At 43.1% G+C, this 14,839-nt stretch overlaps 1 protein-coding gene across 1 annotated transcript in view; it reads right to left on the reverse strand.

The window, feature by feature from the left end:
• Positions 1–14,839, reverse strand: part of Setd3 (SET domain containing 3, actin N3(tau)-histidine methyltransferase) — a 71,481-nt gene that overhangs the window by 36,848 nt on the left and 19,794 nt on the right. The window contains exons 5-6 of the mRNA XM_076551345.1: positions 13,110–13,182; positions 12,585–12,841 (exon numbers count right to left, since the gene is read on the reverse strand). Of these exons, the coding sequence (XP_076407460.1) occupies positions 12,585–12,841; positions 13,110–13,182 (330 nt within the window). The remainder of the gene's footprint in view (positions 1–12,584; positions 12,842–13,109; positions 13,183–14,839) is intronic.

A 14,839-nucleotide genomic window follows, 5' to 3' on the forward strand; every position in this document is an offset into this window, starting at 1 on the left:
TCACAATCTACGTATAAAAGCCTGACCATGAATCTTGAGAGAGCTCATCCATATCATCATGGAATCATTACTGAGGATCTTCGACAAATCCTGGAAACTCCAAAATGTGAACACAAGATACAGGCAAACATCCCCATTTAAAAAGAACAGAATTAACAAGGCATGTTGTCAACATACCTGTAATCCCAGCAGCTGGGTGGCTGAGGCAGGAAGATAACAAATTTGAAGCTAGGAAAGGCTACATGGAAAGTCTGGGCCAGCTTGCACTATATAACAATCCCCTGTCTCAGAATAGGGTTGAGGGCTGAGGGTGTAGCTCAGCGGAAGAACACTGGACTGGCAAGAACACCAGTCTGCCCCTGACCCTTCACAGTCTGAAAGAGCCCACCACACAGATAACGTGAACAGTGGCTGTGGGACTTCTGAACTGAATTGGGAGGCCAGCAGATGACTAGAGTGCTGGCTCTGAAACCTCCAAACTGACTTTACAGTCAGAACAGGGCTTGTCTAGGGCTGCAGCTCAGTGGACAATGCTTGTCCAGCATCACTAGGATCCATCCCAATACTCAGTTCCTCAAAAATGTCGATGTAATCACTGTTCCAGTGGGCTGCAGAATGCAGTGTCCACCAGAGTTTTGTTTTACTTTGAATAGTAGTTGTTTGCTATTTCAGCTATGACTTTACTCAATAAAAAATAACCAAGCACTATTTCTGTGTCATCTCTAGCTATCCTTCTGAGAATGAAACAAGGTCCCTCACTTCAGTGAGTAGTAGCCTAGTTGAGACAGAAAGTAAGGAAACATGATATGCTATCAGATATTGATCTTTAGGACAGAAATCAAGGTCAGAGGGCATGGAACACTGGGACACACTCTAGGACACTGGAGCAGCAGTTAAAACTGAAATGCCAATAAGCATTATATTATTTTCCTCCCTCTCTCCTTTTTTGGAGAGGTATCAGGCCTGAGTCCTATTACCAGGGATTTGCATATGTACTGCATCCATACAGGTGCTTCTCTAACAGGTGAACATCTGGTACTCGGGGACAATATATGTGCATTACTTTGTTGGGTGTCCACTTTTAAGCTGAGTGATAAACGTTTGAATTCTAACTGGCCAGGCAGTCAGGGGCTAAGGAAGGAGAGGAAGGCCAAGGTTCAGCATGAGGGACCAGAGGGTAGGAGTGCTGTGGTGACAGGGAAAGCCGCACATGCTGGAGTCTCAATCTGAGGAGCTTCCATAGCAGGACAGGAGAATGGGCTGCAATATTCCAGGCTCATATGGGCACATCACTAAGTGTTGTCCAGTGCCCACTCTTAGCACCAACATGATACAAGGTACGGCTTTCTCCCAGACAGAACCATGAACACAGGAAGAAAAGTCTCCCAGAGGTCACTGAAAGTAAAGGCAGGAAAAAAAAAAGAGAGAAAACAAAGGGCACTAAATTCCCCAAAGACTCTAACGAAGACTCTACTTGAATTGCAATGGCATTATACGAAACAAGCAGGCATAGTGAGAAACTCAAATTAGATTTTAAAATGACACCTCCACAGCCTTTATTTATGAAAATGATGAACATCAGATACATGTTTAAATGAGTAATACACAAATGTGAGACCCTCAAAAAAAACAAAGACACTCTTATACACTGAATTAGAAATGATGAGAATGCCTATCAGAACAAGCAAGGATACACAGTCCAAGACATTTCAAGTTAGCCAGCAGCTCCAACCAAGACAGCAGGGGCACTGACCGCTCTCCACAGGACACACCAGCCTGGGCTCCTTCTTTTGTTTTTTTTTTTTGTTTTGTTTTTTTTTGTTTTTTTTTTTTGTTTGTTTGTTTCTCTGTGTAGCTTTGCGCCTTTCTGGAACTCTCTTTGGAGACCAGGCTGGCCTCGAACTCACAGAGATCCGCCTACCTCTGCCTCCCGAGTGCTGGGATTAAAGGCATGCGCCACCACCGCCCGACTGGGCTCCTTCTTAACTTCTGATTTATTTGCACTGTTTTGTACCATGAAAAGCTAGCTAGGTAAGGATAAGAATGAGGAGGGAACCTAGGGATAAATGTGAAGAATTTATGCCCTCCAAGGATACTTATCATCCAATTCTGGCACAGAGGTGGCCTAAGGAACTGAACATTTCATTAAGTATTGGGGGCTATGGGGATCCAGCCCTTCGATAGTCCCCTCCCAGGGTCCTGGAAGAATCTATACCCAGCTGATAACTTAATCTTTGATGACAGGAAATGAATCTACGTACACGAAACTCCTTAGTCCATACACTTTATTATTCTGTGTCAGTTCTCTCTCTGCACAGCTTCTATTCTGCTCTCGTGCCTAGCTCCTTTCTTGCCTGATTTCTCTGGACATTTATCTGCGTCCCCTCTATGTTCTATGTAATTCTCTCATATTAGTTCTGCCCTATCTAGGTTCTCATCCATCTAGTTCTTTCCCATCTCCTTCTCTCTCATCCTGCTCTTCCTCATCTTGTTCTTCCCCATCTGTCTCCTCCTCAGCTTCCATCTCATTCCTCTGGTCCTCTCTTCTAGCCCTTCAGTCTAGTTCTTCCCCATCTGAGTTCGTTCCTCTCCAGTTTTACCCAACTAGTTCTTCCATTCTCTTTTCTCTTCTTCATCTCATCCTCAAGTTCTATATATCAAATCCTCCTCTAAGTCTCTGTTCTCCGTCTTCAAGTTCTCTGGGGTATTCAGTTATAAACGCCAGCAATAGCAATCCTCTGGCAAAGCAAGGTCATCAGGCTTGAATTCTACAGGGTCATAAAGGCGGGTAAGAGTTTTCCTCAGGCAGTGACCACCAGGCTTTCTTTTACCACCCCATAGGGGAGTGGTAAAGGAGGAAATCAACTGAGAACTAATGATTGGTTAGTATATCAAAAAGGGAATTTATGTGCTCAATCTACATTCCTAGAAGTGGTTGGGTAAGAAATTAGGAGTCTATAATGTTAGTAAGGCTGTATAAGGAGGGTCTCACCTTAAACTGCACAAGAAATAAAGCTATCTGCTTGACCTAGTAAACAGGTGTCATTTCCACAAAGGTATTACCTTAGTCCAGGAGATCGTTTGGCCTTGGATGTTTGATAGGTTATTTTAGATAAATACACTATTAGGAGCTCTTGAAAGCATATAAGAAGATAATTTTAGGAACCAGCTAATATATATACAAAAGCTAAAATATCACCAAGACTTCTTAAGCCATAGTTTGACCTTCAGAAAAGGCCTTGAACTTTTTACTAGTAGCTTTTGTGATAGTAGATGGGTTCCATTACATTTTCCTGCAGCTTGCAGCAATTAAGGCGTTAAAAGAAATGTCCAGCAAGCTCAAAGATGGCCCTATAAGGACATTACCCTTCCAGTCAATAGGGTACACCCAACTTCCTATACACATAGTGCCCTGAAGGATTTTTATACCAGACGGCTCGTCCTTAAACTTCAACTTCTTGATCCTAAAATTAAAACCACAAGTAAGCTTAAAAACAAAGACTGGCCCATTGAGCTGTGGTTAGCAGTTCAAGTCCTGGGTCCCATAGAACTGCCCTAAACCCAATTTAAAAAATACAGACATCACAACACCCAGGAAGCAGGTACCACATCTTCCATTCCTCATGTGCACAATGAAGACACATCCCTCCCTCTGGATCATTGGCTTGATTCCAAGATCAAAGCACTTGGAAGAGAGCCAAGGAGGTCTGAGGCTGTAGTTATTGTAGAATGTTTATACCACATGTACGAGGCACTAAGCTCCACCCTCAGTGCACTTCTGAAAAACAAGTAACAGTCCTCTTACTGGGCTTCTCCTGCTCTCAGCAGCCACCAAGGCATGGTCAAAGCTCTGTCCCACAGGGACTACCATTTGTAGCCATGAGCTCCTGGTGATGTGCACCAAAGTTCTTCCTACCCACCCTCACCCCTGTACTTCTTCAGGACAGCCCCACAAGCATTCTGTTGCTGACCTGAACAGAAAAAGCTCCCAGTAAAGTCACAGAACACCGTGAAAGCAGAAATTGTTACTGCCCTTCGACACCTCATAACTTCCACTTGAGGCTCCAATAGCTACTGAACACAAGAACCCAATACCCACTCATCGCAGCACCTTCAGTCCACTAAACTGGCTTCTGTCACTTCCCTATGACCTCTGACTTTGTCCCTTCACCCTCACTTCTGTTGCTCACAGCCTCATTTAGTAGCTGTGGCATCACTATGAAGTGAGCTAAGAATAAAGCATTCCATTTGCCTCCAGGGAAATGTTTAAGTAAGGACAGGACAGAGAGTGGCACCAGAAAGCACTACCCACAGGTACTTTCCACTCTGATGCCAAGGGAACTCTGTGATATATGATGCAAGAATCAGTTATCCCAATGGATTTTTACCTGACACACTTCCATTCATTTTTCTTATGGTGAATGCTGCATAGGATGTTCTCCAAACTGAAGAAGAAACCAACTGTCAGATGCACAGCCATTTACAACACTGTGCATCAAATCAATAGTGAGAGCACTGGATCATATAACCTAACAAATTAAACAAGTATCTAGGAATCCTTGTTGACATGAACCACTGAATAAATCGATACATAGAGAAGTAGGGCCAGCTATTCTTCAAAGTAAAATTCCAGTACCTATAGAAGAAAAACAACAGAACACTTCCAGTTGGCACACACCACATACCTACTGCAGAGGGCAGTGATGGGCACAAAAACTAGTAAATGCGAATAAGGTATTTGCTTGCTGTCAAAGCATCCACTTTATTGGAACAAACATTGATAAAGCACATTAATTTATGTGTTCCCTGAGGAGGACACAACTTGACTTCTATGGTACTCTTGCCAAAAACATAATCTCAGTTTAATGTGAAAAAACGTCAGATAATGCCAGGCAGTGGCGGCGCACACCTTTAATCCCAGCACTCGGGAGGCAGAGGCAGGCGGATCTCTGTAAGTTCAAGGCCAGCCTGGTCTCCAAAGCGAGTTCTAGGAAAGGCGCAAAGCTACACAGAGAAACCCTGTCTTGAAAAACCAAAAAAAAAAAAAAAAAAAAAAAAAAGTCAGGTAAGTATTAAATGAAAGATGTCTATAAAGTGGCTGCCAGTGTACTCTTCAAAACAGTGCTGGGGTCTGAAGGGAACTGAGAAGATAGAGAAACTGTCAGCAAAGAGGGAGAAGCACAGCTGTGGGGAGATCTGTGCCACCACTGACCTGGATCACCTCTTACACTGCAGTTGCATAAGGCATTATGAGTGTGAGCTCTATATCTTATTTTTATAACTTGCCTATAAGCATAAAAGTATATTTCACACTAAAAGCTAAACAACTGAGCAGAGTATAAGTTGACTTCTATGCATTATTATGCATTATATGCATATTATATGCATAATCTCAACCTAACTTGAGAAATTACCAGATAAGTACAAATGAGTGATTTCTACCAAATACTCTCCAAAAGAATGCAAGGTCACAGAAAACCTTTGTGAAGTTGGGGTGTGGCCCAATGGCACTGGATTCAATCCCTAGCAACAGAGTTGGATAATACACACACACACCACACACACACACACACACACACACACACACACACACACACACACACACACGTTGGATACCACCTGCAGTTTCTGACCTCTAATCCTGGAAGGCATCTACAGACAGGGACACTACAAGCTGGTGGTCAGTCTTCCACATAATTTAAGTGCATGTTCCTAAAAGGCTTGTGTGTTACAGGATTTTCACATGTGACAGCAAGTGCACATCCTGTGCTGCTATGTGACAGACACAAGTAAAACCAAAGCAAACAGGACAAATAACTGTCTGTATTTAGCCACAACAGCCACGGCACACCAAGAACCAAAAGTGGCATCCCCTTCTGCTTCTTGGCAGGGTCCCATGTTCAGAACAGGCTGTAGCAGGTGCAGCAGTAACTCTAACTATGGTTGCTCATCTCTTCTGCCACCACAGCCCTGGGTAGCTGGAAGCTGCCTGCCCAGGAAAGATACTCAATTCAAGACCGCCATCCTCCACTCTGCAGCAAGAGGCAGGAAAAGTGGGAACTCGTTGTGAATGAAGTCTCTCACATTGAAACAAGATGCACAACTAATACACAAATCATTTTCTCCACAAGAAGAAATCCAGGTAACATGCAACACGTCACCTAAACTGGGAAATGAATGAATTTTCAATCCTGTTAAACCTGTATCAGATTTTAAAGTCTCAACCGAGGGAAATGTGTGTCTCTATGAAAATTCTTAACCTCAGCACGAGCTGATGCCCCGTGTCACCATCTGCCATGTTCTATGATAACAGTTACAGTGTCCGACAGCTTACCTGTTTCTTTCCACTGATCATTCAACATAATAAGAAGCGTGAAATCTGACTGGAGTTGAGTCACTTTCACACAAGTACATGCTTTTAAGTCTGGGTTTAAGCCAGATCCTACTTTTCCATGGATTTCTGTCACCAAACTGGTCACATGTTGCCATGTGCAAGTCTCACATGGAGCTGACGTGCGGTTGTGTCCTGATTTGCTAGGATCATTTTCTTTTTTTATTACTATTAAGCAATTTTCTATTCATTTTACATACCAACCACAGATTCCCCCTCTCCTCCCATGCCCCCAGTCTTCCTCTCTAAGCCTTCTCCTTCCCCAAACCCCCACCCCAGTTAGGATCATTTTCATAGCTATAAACCGCACACTGTAAAAGCCAGGTTCTGCCTTCCACCACCCGTCCTCTCTTCTCTGGCTCCTGTGCACAAACTGATCTATTGCAGGCTCTCAACCCTCAGAAGCCTTTTCTAGCATGTGGCTCAGTCAGTTTCTAAACTTAGCTCTTGGAGTGCTAAAATCAAACTGCAGTACAATGCTCCACCAGTAGGTGGAGCATCAACACCAGGTGGGCTCAGTGCCTGCCTGAGGCGCCTGTCATATGCTTATATCCTTGTAGGATACTGTGATTACTAAGCACCTAAGAATATAATCTTAGGCAACCTATTTTCAGGTTCCCCCTGCTGCAAGAGTTGTTACTCTACTTCCCAATAAAGCCTTGTTTGCCTGCCCTTTGTCAAAAAAAAAAAGAAAAAAGGAAAGAAAAGAAAAGACTACAGTGCAGGATCTGGAAGGATGCCTGGAAGACCAGACACCCAAGCCTCCAGTACACAGGGAGGAGGAGCAAAGACCTGGCAAAACTTCATTTTAAAACAAACTCTATAAAGCAAGCTAAAATCAATTCACTTGAACTAACAAAAGTGCCCACAAGAAGCCCTTGACCAAAGAAATATGCTGGGAAAAGAAAACATAGGAAGCACTCTGTCTAGGTTTTAGACAATCAAGAGATAAGAGAGACAAAAAAATAAAATAAAAAAAAATAAAAAGCCCCATTAAAATAAAAAAGCAATACAAAGGAATCTAAATCCTAAAGAAATTTACAATTACTAGAAGTTAGTCATGATGCATTTAGAATAAAACTCCAAACACTGGGGCACAGACCTGTCAAGGACCAGGGTCCCACCACAGACACACAGAGGTATGGAGCTCTTACTCTCAAGCCAGCAGTCAGATGAGAACAGTCTTTAGTGCTGAAGAGCTAAATACAGACACTCACAAAGAGGAACCTATGTGGCAATCATAATAACTAGAAATGAAATATGGATACCCCTTCCCTGTGACCTGGAAAGGTCCGTGACAGAGCTCACAAATATTTCTCTGGGGGAAGAGTTCTCATGTTCCTGGAAAAGATGAAGATCCTCGATGAAAAAACAAACAAACAAACCCAGACACCCCTGAGGGCAGACCATTTGGTGAAAATGTTAATAATGCTGTAACACAACACAGTGGTGCTCTCTTCCAGAGTGCTAAGACACTGATAATGCACTGACCTTCCCTGCTCCAGAAAAGGGAAGACAAGGATACAAACAGTATTACAGCAGACAATAATGACGTCTGTATTGACTGATTTACCATCCTAACACTTTTAGAAGTGATGAGACTATTCTAGAACAAGAAAAACAGCTGGACTCAAAAGATCATTTTCAATGAGTGTGATAGTTAACCTTGGTTGTCAACTTGACTGCATCTGGAATTGACAGAGACCCACGCTGTTGGACACTCCTATAAGAGATTTCTCTTCATTAGATTGAGGAAAGACGTACCCTAACCTGGGTGGCACCTTCTGGTAATAGTCCACCTAAAAAGACATGGAAGAAGGAAACTGTTTTTTTTTCCTGCTTGTCTTCACTCTTGCTGGCAAATAAATTCACTATCCTGTTGCTGCAGTCAGTATTAAATCCAACTTCCTCAAGGATTCTAACACAGACTAAAGACAGCAGCTCTCCAGGAACCCTCTAGAACTTCAGCACCAGATCCTTGTCTTTTCTGCAGTGAATCATATGTTGAACTCCTTGGATCACAGCCTGTTCCTTCTATCAGTTCTGTGCCTCTGGCTAAGGCAGAACAGCTGCTGCTCAAATCCACCACACCTGAGCTGCTGGGTTGAGGATCAACTTATGCCCCTGGTTCTATGCTGCCTAGAGTGCTTCTTCCAACAGGCACTTAATTAGAATGCCTGGTTCAGAAACTTTCTACAGGCCAGACATTATAGAGCATATCTTTAATCCTAGCACTTAGGAGGTGAGGAAAGCAAATCTCTGTGAGTTTGAAACCAACCTGATCTACGTAGCAAATTCCAGGTCAGTCGGGGTTACATAATGAGACCCTGTTTTAAAAAAAAAGAAAAGAAAAGAAGGGAGGGAGGGGAGGAGGAAGGAAAGAGAGCAAGCAAGCAAGCTGAGTGGTGGTGGTGCACACATTAAATCCTAGTACTCAGGAGGCAGAGGCAGGCAGATCTCTGAGTTCTGAGTTTAAGTCCAGCCTGGTCTACAGAGCAAGTTGCAGGACAGCTAGAGCTACACAGAAAAACCCTATCTTGTGGGGAAAAAAAAACACACAGAAAAGAAAAAGAAACTTTCTACAGAAGCTCATTAGGCATTTTCAACTTGAATGGTCACTCTGCTCCTTATTCTCATCCCTGTTCGTGATGGTCACGTTTTTCTCTGGGAAAAGTACAGCAGTTAGCTAGGCATGGTGTGCATCATGCTTGTAAGGCCCGCAGAGGCGAGAAGGTGACCACACTCTCGGCCATCCAAGTCCCCACAACAAATTCCAGGCCAGCCAGGACTATGTAACAAAATCCTGTCTCAAAAACAAACAAACAAAGAATGAGGAGGAGGACAAGGAGGACCAGAAGAACCATGGTGACACACTGCACTGACAGGTTAACAAACAGCGTGACACCCTGAGTTCCTAAGAGGGGAGTTGTTTTTCCACTGTGCAAACCTCACTTAGGAATAAGCCATTTAACACTATTTTAAACTACAGAAAACATTAAAACCTGTATGAACTTTCAAACACAAGTTTCCAAACCAACAACAGGACTGTGAAGACTGGACAGTTTTGAATTTGTGCCCAAGCTGTGGCCTTGGTCTCTAGGCTTTCAGGAGGCTCCTCATATCCTTGCCCACCTAGAAAATGCTGTGGGATGTCTTTCTGTATGCTGTGAATATGTGTTGCTCTGATTGGCTGATAAATAAAATGCTGATTGGCCAGTAGCCAGGCAGGAAGTATAGGTGGGGCAAGCAGACTAGGAGAATGCTGGGAAGAGGAAGGGCAGAGTCAGGAGTCGCCAGCCAGACACAGAGGAAGCAAGATGACAAGGCAAAACTGAGAAAAGGTACCAAGCCATGTGGCTAAACATAGATAAGAATTATGGGTTAATTTAAGTGTAAGAGCTAGTCAATAATAAGCCTGAGCAAATGGCCAAGCAGTTATAATTAATAAAAGTTCTGAGTGATTATTTTATAAGAAGGCCATGGGACTGTGGGGGGCCTAGTGGGACCAGAGAAACATCCAACTACAAGAAAAGGTTAAAAAGATCGATGTATCCTAGAACCAGGAAGAAGCAAGTGAAAACCATAAAAAAACTGTAACAACCAAGCAACATGGGCTGAAGGACTCAAACAATGACAATTACATAAAAGGAGTGTTTCTGCAGCAAGCACAAGGGCTTCACACAGGTCACCTCCTTCTGTCCACTTTCCCCCTAGAAGTTAGGGCTGTATCTTCCCACCTCCAGTCAAGGGAAGCACAGACACTGTCCACTGTGGCACAGTACAGTGCTAAGCAGTGACAAGGTAGTTAGGTAAGCCCTCACAAGTCAGCGTCAGAGCCCACCCTGGTTACTACATGGCACCAGCTGAGGAAAGCAACCGGTTCCAAATTCTATCTCAACAGCAAGTGAGATGGACCAGAGATTGGACTTATTACAAAGCCTGTGCTCTTCCCACCTGGCCACTGGGCTTCTACCTGGACAGATTCCCCTCTACTGTGTTGTGTGATATATCTTGTTTGTGTTCTGACAAACAAAGCTTGCCTGGAGATCAGAGGGCAGAACTAGCCACTAGTTAACCATAGAGGCCAACTTAAAACCCAGCACTTGGGAAGCTCTTGTCTTTGATCCCAGCACAATCGGGAGGTGGAGACAGGAATACAAGGCAGGTGGAGACAGGATCTCGGCCCCTTTTTAGTTTGAGGATCTAGAGAGGTAAGAAGTCACTAATAGCTGCTTCTTTGCTTCTCTGATTTTTCAGGTTATTACCCCAATATTTGACTCCTGGTTTTTGCTGATAAGACTAATTAGGTTCATGTTTCACTACTGCTTTGTGCTGCCTATACCACATTCAGGGTTCTCTAGTTTAGGAACCATCACTCAAATGTTCTTGCTAATGAGGCCTCCCAGCTAACCCACATAAGTGACTACACCCCATAACCTAAATTTCAGACACACACATACACACACACACACACACACACACACACACACACACACACACAGATACACAGAGGCATACACAATGCCAAGGTGATCGAATGAGAACTAAGAATAAAAGCATAACACTTTCAAGTGACAAAAAGCCACACCAAATGTTAGGTGTAGGACTCAAGGACATTGTAAATAAAGAGACCAAGTTTTTATTGTTTTTTGGTTTTGTTTTTTTTTTTGAGACAGGGTTTCTCTGTGTAGCTTTGCACCTTTCCTGGATCTCGCTCTGTAGACCAGGCTGGCCTCGAACTCACAAAGATCCACCTGCCTCTGCCTCCCGAGTGCTGGGATTAAAGGTGTGCGCTACCGCCACCTGGCAAGAGACCAAGTTTTAATATGACTTGACCAACAGTTTTTTAAATTAGGCAAACCTGAAAGAAAAACTATGTTTTATCATTCTTCATAATGCCCTAACTTTGAGATTGGAAAGGCAAAGCAATTTCTATGAGGCAAGGATCATGTGACTTTTGAAATAGCTAAAATATGTGGTAGGAGGGGAGATGTATCTCTGAGAGGAATATTCCTATACAGTAAGCATGCTGTAAAGCTAAAACAATGAATGGACACAGGCCCTAAGTTCCATCCACAGTATGTGTACATGGGCGCACAAATAAAAGTCATCTTTAAAATAAGTAAATAAATAAAAATAAAGTTATAAGTAAAACTATTCCATAAAGCAACAAATGACATTACCACATCTTGAAAGCATAACAAAACACTATGGGACAGATGATTTCTAAAAGAACTACACTGGCCCAATTCAGACTCCCAAACTGCCCAATGAAAGGGAGAGACAAGCAGTTACCATTCCTGTTCTCCAGCCAGGTGCAGCAGGACAGAGGTAGACCCAAGTACTGCAAAAGAGTCCCAAGGAAACAACCCTGCTCAGCTCAGGGGGTCCTGCAGCACTGGCTCTGCCTCTTTCTGAGGTAGAGTGATGGAACCCCCAAACACAGAAGGTCAAAATTAACCCTCCAGAGATCTGTGTATGACACTTTCACTTAGAACTACCTCAAATATAACACAAAGTACACTTTGAAAACATTAGCTTGCAGTTTACATAAATGTCAATTTTTCCAACTAATGAATATAGTAGAAATTGATTTTTTAACTTTTACCAATTTGTTTCCTAATTTTTTAAGTTTTTAACTTTTACTAAATTTATCCACTTTAATTTATGACTGTTTTGCCTAAATGCATGTCTGTGTATTGTATGAATGCTTTCTGCACAAGGAAGTCAGAAAAGAACATCGGATCCCCTGAACTGGAGTTGCAGATAGCTGTAAACCATCATGTATGTGCTGGGAATTGAAACCCACTCATATACAAGAGCAACAACAGCTCTTAGCCTGCGCCATCTCTCCAGCCCCTAAAAATCAATTTTAATTTTTCTAGAAACATTACACACAGGGAACCTTTTTATATTCCATAAAGTTCACAGCTTGTAAAATCTCTTTATAATCTCACTTTCAAAAAGCTCAGTGACTTTAGTCAGTGAGAAACAACTGCTGGTTGTATTGATCCTGGATGCTGATGAAACCAGATACATTTAAAACTATGTGGTAGTAGTTCTGCGAAAATGAAAATGATGAAAGAAAGGTACCTGAATACCCTTTAACTTAAAAGCAAAGTGCTTAGCAACCTGTAAGAAGATGTCAAATGGACACACCTGCAGCAGGTCCGTTCTTCCCCAGCCTGCTCACCTGGATGACTTTATAGAAATAGGCATACTGGCGTGCTGTGTTTTTATACTGGCTGAAGACATCATGGATGGCTTGTGTCGACTGAAGACATCGCACTTCCTCTTCTTCAAAGTAGAGAGGGGTGTCATATTCACTGGGGAGGGTCTGGATGTATGGCTGCCAGAAAGAGTTGGGGCTGGCTCGCTCACACAGCAGATGAAAGGCCAGTGCAATGTTTCCCATGGCTTGGAGAATTCGGTCTTGAGAATACAGGGGCCCTGAATCAATCCAGAAGTTAGCAGTGTAAGTGCCATGGACTCCTTTAAAAAGCCACCACTCAAACATGCTAAAATCACAACACAAAACTCCAAGGTCTTATCTTCATGTCACATGCATCCTTTAGACATAAAATGGAAAACACTGAATATGGATTTAAGGGACTATGTCATTAGTTGAAAAACAACCAAGCATTATCTTTTATTGTCTGAAATGAGATTTTATAGACTTTTATAGACTTGTATAACTTGTACATTGCCTTATTCTTACCCAATACTGAATTCTTAGCAGATTCAACAGTCATTAGTAACTTTCGTGGAACCCATAAGAACAATTCTTCTGCCTAGAGAAAAAGTAAGAAAACAGTAGAATCTCACAGCATGCTATAATAATTTCAGCCATATCTGTGTCAGAAAGCCACCCACAAGGAAATACAACACAGCTGCATATCAGCACTTCTAACGATCAGGGGTGTTTTAAATATTCACATGTGTACTATAGTTAAGTAGAAGAAGCTAATATAAAATCCTATTTCTGTGAGGAAAACTGGCACTATCTAGTCTTTATGCTGATGAAGCAAAACAAGACTTCCAGCTTTAATCGGACGAAGGTAAACTTCTGGAATAGAGCACAAAGGTGGGCCTTACTGCTTGTTGTACTTTGACTTTCACATTCTAAAAATGAAATTATCCCTACCTCTAACCCAAACCCTCATGTGTAAAAAGTAAAGTGCTGCTTCTGCTGAGGTCATGAACCAGAGCAGAATCCCTTCTGCACAGGGATTTAAACCATAACACCAGCTAAAGAAAGCACCAGCCCCCAAACATCCTTGACCTCACTAATCTTTTCCCAATGTACTAGCACATCTTTAGAATGATGACTGTGTATGTCTGTGTCTGCCTCTACTGCCTATCCCAGCCTACAGCTCTGTCATGGAGGACTGGGCCAGGTGAGAACTAGGAAGCAGGGCCTCAGCAGAACCCAATGCACAGCACCTTAACCTTGCACCTTCCAGCCTCCAGACTATGAGGACAAATGTTCCCAGGAAAGGCGCCAGTACTGGTATGAATGAGGCTTCTCACCTGATACGCGAGAAAAGCCTGTGACATCTGGCCTCTGTCAGTGTCTACTATTTGAATGCTTTTCTGTTTTGTCCCCTACTGTAGATTATAACTATCATACAGGAAGGAACTCCAGTTTTTTCTGTAAATCTGGCATAATAACAAATGAATATCCCTCACACAGTAGGTATCAACAGATACCTATTATGCCAGAGTTGTGAGGACAAATGGTTAATGCCAAAAAGCTGCTGGAGGTATGAGGAGACCAAAATAATAACATCCATTTCCTCTACCCAAGTTCTTCACCAACTGAAAGATATGAGACCATAATAAAGGGTCATTCAAAATATAACCTGCTGCATTCAAGAAGCAGGCAGAGGCTAACACCAGGTCACAGGCACACTGGCTCGCCACAGGCCCCTTGTGTGAGCTTGCCCTGTAAGGCACGGGGTGGAGAGCACAAAGCAACATGAACACCCTGAGCAACCAGCACCCCCAGGCTAAGCCCAGCTCCTTTTCCCCAACTGGCAAACAGACTATCACCCCTCCTCTTGAGGACAACAGGACTGAGGAGCAGACAGGCTGTCCGAAAAGCACCTCTCCAGATGTCTAACTCTCCTCTCCTCTCCCTCCTGCTTATGGTGCTGCCATTTCCATGAGTGGCACTTTCAGTTATCCAAAACAAGGGCCCACCTTCCACGCTGCCTCCCCCACCTCCATCCATCACAGGATTCCATGTGCTCTCTCTCCCACTGTAACTCCAGATCCTTTTCCTTAGTTAAGTCTCAAAATCCTATCAGGCATGTTCTACGGGATCCTCAGAGAGGCTTGTAAATGCCTTGCTCTAAGGCAGGGTTAATGACACATCTCCCCAAGAGAATGAGCTGCCAGGACTCTTAGAATGCTGTCAGACTGAGGCTCTTCATGGCCCGTATGGTC

The sequence above is a fragment of the Peromyscus maniculatus genome, chromosome 14 (assembly GCF_049852395.1).
Source record: "Peromyscus maniculatus bairdii isolate BWxNUB_F1_BW_parent chromosome 14, HU_Pman_BW_mat_3.1, whole genome shotgun sequence".
NCBI lineage: Eukaryota > Metazoa > Chordata > Mammalia > Rodentia > Cricetidae > Peromyscus > Peromyscus maniculatus.